Source organism: Trachymyrmex septentrionalis, unplaced genomic scaffold (genome assembly GCF_001594115.1).
Source record: "Trachymyrmex septentrionalis isolate Tsep2-gDNA-1 unplaced genomic scaffold, Tsep1.0 scaffold51, whole genome shotgun sequence".
Lineage (NCBI taxonomy): Eukaryota > Metazoa > Arthropoda > Insecta > Hymenoptera > Formicidae > Trachymyrmex > Trachymyrmex septentrionalis.
Genome location: NW_017305683.1, coordinates 2,818,933 through 2,825,281, shown reverse-complemented (window position 1 = coordinate 2,825,281; position 6,349 = coordinate 2,818,933). Strand labels below are relative to the sequence as shown.

Here is a 6,349-nt window from a genome sequence, read left to right as displayed (position 1 = left end):
TTTAAATAAACAAAATTATCTATAAATATTATCTATAAATATCTAAAAATTTTTTTTTTAAGATGCAGGTTGGCAATTTAATATAAAACTTAACTTGTTTGTGTACACGGAAAGAATTTTTTCTTAGAATTTACCCTGAAATAAATATGACAAGTCATGAGACAACATTGTATTTCGAAGAATTTTAATGTAAATCTTTCTCATTTATTAATAAAATTACAATAAGGTATAAAATAAGTTTGATCAATTTTATACTTTATTTCAATTTTACAGAAGTGCAAAAATCTTTAAACTATCGTACTGTACTACAACTATCTATTTTTAAGGTAAATTTAAACAAAAATTCTTCCCGTGTAAGATTATATATTATAAGACGTCTATATATTACAATGCCTAATCACACAAACCTTTTTTATTTGTCAAAAGACAAGCGACGAAATGTTTCTTCTCACCGAATTTACAGGAAACTCTCGGTAGATAGATTCAGCGTCGATTGTACCCGATACATGTTTGACGAGACAGAAATGAAGTCACGAGCGAGCAGCGGAGAGAATTTGCGAAGGCAATCGCGTCATCCTAAACTACATCATTCCAGATCGGACGACAACAGACGGCGATCCTTCGACAGGCATTCGAAGGATCCACAGTCGAGTCGACATTCCCTGAACACTCAAGCCATTATGAATTCCGGATCTGATTGCGAGCCAAAATACTTTATGACAGTGTCCCTCGACACCGAGGAAAGCCGTGGCGATAATTCTGATGAGAGCCACGTTGTAGATATCGAGGAAGCGAACGCTAGCGCTTTATCATCTGAGGGACCTACGGAGGGTGACATGCTGCTTGAAGAACCGGAATTGGAGAACGTTACGGAGATTGACGTGGAAAGCTCGGGAGACGATCTCGATGACAATGGGAAAACCGAATCGCGCAGATCGACGAGCGAAAGGACCGATACGACGTTACGAGGACAAACTCCCATAATTATCGCCGATGACATGGACTCGCAGACGATAGTTGAAGAAGCGTCGCACAATTCAGGGCAAATCAAGCGTAATGAGAAATACGAAACGACCTTGTATATAGAAGATGACGAAGTGTGAAGAGCCAAAGAGATTTTTGAGAATAATAACAATGTACTCAGGCTATCTTGGGAAAATAACGATGCGATTGCGAAGTAAGGGAATCGATGGTGTTCAACATTGTTAGCAATGTTTCTTCGCAAATGTGAGAAATTCACATAAAAATTCGGTGATGACTGTCGATTAATCGCGATTGTCTTCGAATACGATGTCACGTCATAAAACATGCTCAACGACTTAAAACTTAACACACGGCATAAATAAAAAAAAAATTACACAAGATCACGTACGAATTGCGTTTTGTAACGAGACAATCATTTTTTATCGGCATCTCACTTTGCCTTTCGCGCAAAGGTGTAACGAGGGTGTAACATTTGCCACATTGATGACAAATAATTGTTATCCAACAAATTTTGACGTAGCGCATAGGCGGTAATAAACCGGACATATAAGGTATAAGATTCGTTGAAATGCAAACGTAATTAACTATACCAAAGAGGTTTTTGTACGGGAAATATACAACGCCTGTAAATACGTTTCAGATTAACTCGTTCGGACGTTTGTTGATGTGTCAAATCTCTGACGATAAAATCAGAGGAATATATGTAGCGCGATTCAAAATGAATCTTGTACGGTAGAAAACGGTGTTATTATAGAATACAAAGTGTCTCAGACTGCGCACTTGTTCTCAGCTCTTAATATTGCGATAAAGGGAAAGAATAAGAAGAATTTATGAAACAAAAATTATTTGTCAATGTTAATTCAATTTTGTTGGATTATTGTGAAACGCACAGGCAAATAAGAAAATGTTATCTTTTACGAAATTTCAAGTGCACTTCATTTTAACACGTACAGTATATGTATTATATATACATATATATGGAATTTTATTTATTTTGAATTTACCAAAACATTCACGCAGCTAGTCTAAAGTATGCGGTATCCATACATACGGTATCCATACGGTAAATCCTATACATATATGTATACTTGATGAATATTTATGAAGATTGGCGATGTTTTGACGATGAAAGATCTATGAAGAATATATTAGCCGTAATTGTATTTATATATACGCATACTCTTTACACAAGATTCATGCATTTATATGGCACAATTTTCTCGTACGAAAGCAGAATCCCAATCAGCAGACAGTATTTTTAAAACGGTTTTTAAATATTTATTTAATTAAAAATATTTAATAAATATTTTTAAAATATTAATATTTAATATTGTATGCTGATTGGGACGCTATAATCTCTTCGACATACCATGGTATACACATTTGAGAACCCATATAAAAGAGACATTTTAAAAAGGATACGAGTCAATAAATTATGCTAGATAACAAAGAGAAAATATCTTTTATAATGTGATTAAATTGTCCTACTTTATACTTATTTATTTTATATTTTCGTTTCTCACGTATATTTATCCTTTATATTTCCATTACATGTACATTATTCATTCTTTTATACTTTAGAAACATTGATTCATATCCTTTTTAAAGATTCAATCGATTTGATGTTGTTTCCTAGCAATAAGAAAGATTCAATAACTTTCACATGAGATCCATAAGAGATTCAAGAAAAATTTTGATATTAATTCATCCGTTACAGTGAATTTAATATTGAATTACCCGACATTATATTTATATTTTTCAGAGCTATCATGTATAATTAATTATGTACTTCGACTAAAAAATACATTTATTTTTTATAAAATATGAAATAAAGTAAGATAGGAATCAATTTAATCTAGAAAATAACATAACAAATTTTTGGATCGATTTCAAAAGCAGTTCTTGTATATTCGTTGCATAGGACCTTTTTTAAATTATATCTTTTTATTATATGTATATATTGAATGAAAAATTCTAATGCAAGTATAGTTTTTACAAAATGAATTTTTGCAAAGTTCTATTTTGTATTTTTCATCTTTCCTCAGAACAAACTATGTGTAAAAAACAAATATATATAAATAGTTTTTTTCATTCTTGCCCTCATCTCCCCCTCCCCTCTCTCTCTCTCTCTCTTTCTCTCTCATCCTTATCTAATATAATATTATTAAACATTAAAAATAGTAACGAATGGATTAATATGGATCTCATCTGGTATTAGTATCATCGATATCATCGAAAGTATCTTTAAGACTCTTCTTGAAACCAACTATATATGAAACATATACATATAGGAACTGAATATTTACAAATCTCAGGTCTCTTCCGATCTGTTGTTAACGCATTTGCCATTCGTACACGCGAAACTGCGGCCTATTCCGTATTTCTTCGTTAAACATTTAGGCGATGACAAATCATAGAAAAATTTAAAATCATAGAAGCTCGAATTCTCGAACATCGAGCTCGAATCTCTCAATATTCTCAGATTGTCTAATAAAAAGAGAAATCATGAAATTTTGACGAAATACTACAGTCTAACGGCGTCAAGTAACAGTTATTCTTAAACTGACGGCCCAACCGCGCGTGTAATATATTTTTATATCCCGCAGCGACTTCGTACAACGTTAATTATATACGTATATTAACGATTTATCTGTCGAGAAAAGCGCGAGATTGTTTTTATTTCGGTAAGTGCCCAGTGATCGATTGTTAGCGAACTTTTGCTAACTTTTTAACTTTCCACTTTTTAACTCACGTCAAAATCTCATTCAATAAAATATCATCGTTTCACATTAAATACTTACGCGACCGCAATCTCGAAAAGTTCATGAAATTTTCACTTCTCGTAATAGTTAAGAATAGATTTGAGAAAAACGTATTACATTTTGAGAAACATATGTTGCATTTTAAGGTAATAGTTATTTCCCTTTCAAAATAGTCTCTCGAGATTTTAGGTTTAATTAATTTACTTTTGTCAAGGAAACACAACATACTGCCCAATTTTTATTTTCTGAGAATGAATATTTCTTAAGAATTATTTGGAGAAAGCTTTATCATTTATTATTTACAATGAGTTCACGGAGAGGGAACGAGAATCCACGAATAAAAAAATCGTTCTAAATTTTTCGAGACTTTATATAAATTTTCATAAATAAATAATTACAAGAATAATGAGAAAAGTGCGCAATGATAGAGTGATCAGAACTGTCTTACATTATTAGATAAAATCGTTAAACAATAGAAAAATTTTGAAATAAAGACTTTTATGCAATTTCAGATAAAATTGAAGCACAATGTCCCGATAAGCACAAACAAATAACGAATTGATGAAAATGCAAAAAAATGAGATAAAAGAATCCTGAAAATTTGAAAGATTGCTCTCGCGAGTACTTTCAATTATACAGAAGAAATTGTTAAAGGTATCGCAGAACTGACCTTAAAGAATTGAGAAATTTATATGGAATTATTTGTTCCAATGCTCTAATATTTAACTAAATAATTAACTAAATTTAATTTAATAATTAAATCTAAATCAAAATTTTAAAGAAATGAAATTCATCTGTATTTAAATAAATAATAAACTTAATTCATAAAGAAATTCTTATATAATTTGAAAATGGTGCCTCCATATCTAATTCATAAAACTGTACCTCCAAATTAGTTAAGAAGTATTTATTATTAAAATTGATGTCGGATTGTAAGACATGCTGTATATTAAGGATTGTTTGAATATGATTGATAGATAAATGTTATGATCAAAACAGAATTGATCTTTGTATAGGATCTTTCTCATTGTTTTCAAACGTAGAAAATAGTATCGAACGATAGTATAATAAGAAATATACAATTCTTTGCAATATATATATTGTTGATATGTAAATTAACAATTCAATATCAATAAATATTATAACAATAGCGCGTCTCTTAAAAGTCGTCTGGTATTTTTCTACCAGGAATATGTAAATTTAATGTATCAAGTGACCGAAATGCGTCAATGTCTTTCATAATTTTCTAACCCCTCGTTGAAACGGCTTACATGTTTGCAAAACCGCGGTTTTACATAGTAGAATTAAGCTGTATCTACAGTTATTACTCTAGTAGTGGAATGTATGTACGAACATGTAAATAACTCATATTTAACGAAGTAAACATAATCGAACTGTGATCGAGATGTAAGTGGTATATAACTGAATAAGAAACACTATTAGATGATCGATGTTTCTTGCAAATGTGCTGTTACGATCCGTGATAAAATTAAAAAAGCGAAGAGATACAAATGATTGAAATAAGAATTATCAAAAGTATTAAATATGTGAAAGTTATTCTTAAATCAAATAATACATAATTTTATCCGTACACGCAATAGACAAAATAAGAATAATTTCATTAATAATTAAATCTCATAGCCTTCCAGTCGACAAACTAAAAATAAAATAACATCAATATTATAATTTCGCACTCAACAATATAAATGTAATATAACACAAGATATAATGTAACATTATTGAGTACAAAATTACAACATTAATGTTATGTTTTTTTTTAGTTGGTATTCACTGATCTGAGATATTTAATAATGCAATTTAAATTTACATAAAATTTATGAAAAAGATTATTATTTTCAATTTTGATAAAGATTTTCGTGTAAAAGTAGAAGATTAGTTTACTTCAGATCATTGATAATGTAAATTATTTTTCATTCATTCATATAAATTAATATACACTTGTTGAAAGAACTAGACTGTTTGAGAACAATGTCTCACAACAATCAAATATGTTAAAAACATTTTAATTCTTTTGAGAATTTCAACGATATCGTTCAGAACATAGTAAAATATACTTATACAGTTCAGAGTTTTCTGAAATTCTTCAAAGTATCACCGGTTCTAGTTCTGGTATAATTAATGCTGAGACGTGGATAAGCATCGGTGTAAAATTTTTAAGTGTAACCCTTGCATGCTAATTGTTGTAATATATCAATAAAAAAGACATTCCAAAATTAATCATGGCTGTGTATTTTTACACAAAGAACACAAATTGCATACATATATAATTATATAATTTTTTAATAATAATTTATCACGTTTTATTCTATTATATTATAGTTATAAATTCATATTACATTTTAACGCAAATCTAACAAAAAAATTTTAATTTTAAAACCAACAATACTCGTACATCGATTAATTTTACAAAGGAAACGATGAATAGGGATGCAGATAATATCCGACAATTATCCAATATTCGACTACTTTTTTCAATCCGACCGTTCTCGGCTGGGTAGTTCGACTATCCGACCGGATTATCAAAAAGTCGCTTTTCACTTAAAATGGAAATAATTATATATATTTAAAATTTAATTTCTCAA

General features: G+C 29.9%; 1 protein-coding gene across 1 annotated transcript in view; it reads left to right on the top strand.

Moving 5' to 3' along the window:
* Positions 1–1,871, top strand: part of LOC108751758 — a 23,492-nt gene extending 21,621 nt beyond the window's left edge. The window contains exon 9 of the mRNA XM_018492153.1: positions 464–1,871. Coding sequence (XP_018347655.1) covers positions 464–1,103 — 640 coding nt within the window. The 3' untranslated portion in view covers positions 1,104–1,871. The remainder of the gene's footprint in view (positions 1–463) is intronic.
* Positions 1,872–6,349: the final 4,478 nt, after the last annotated feature.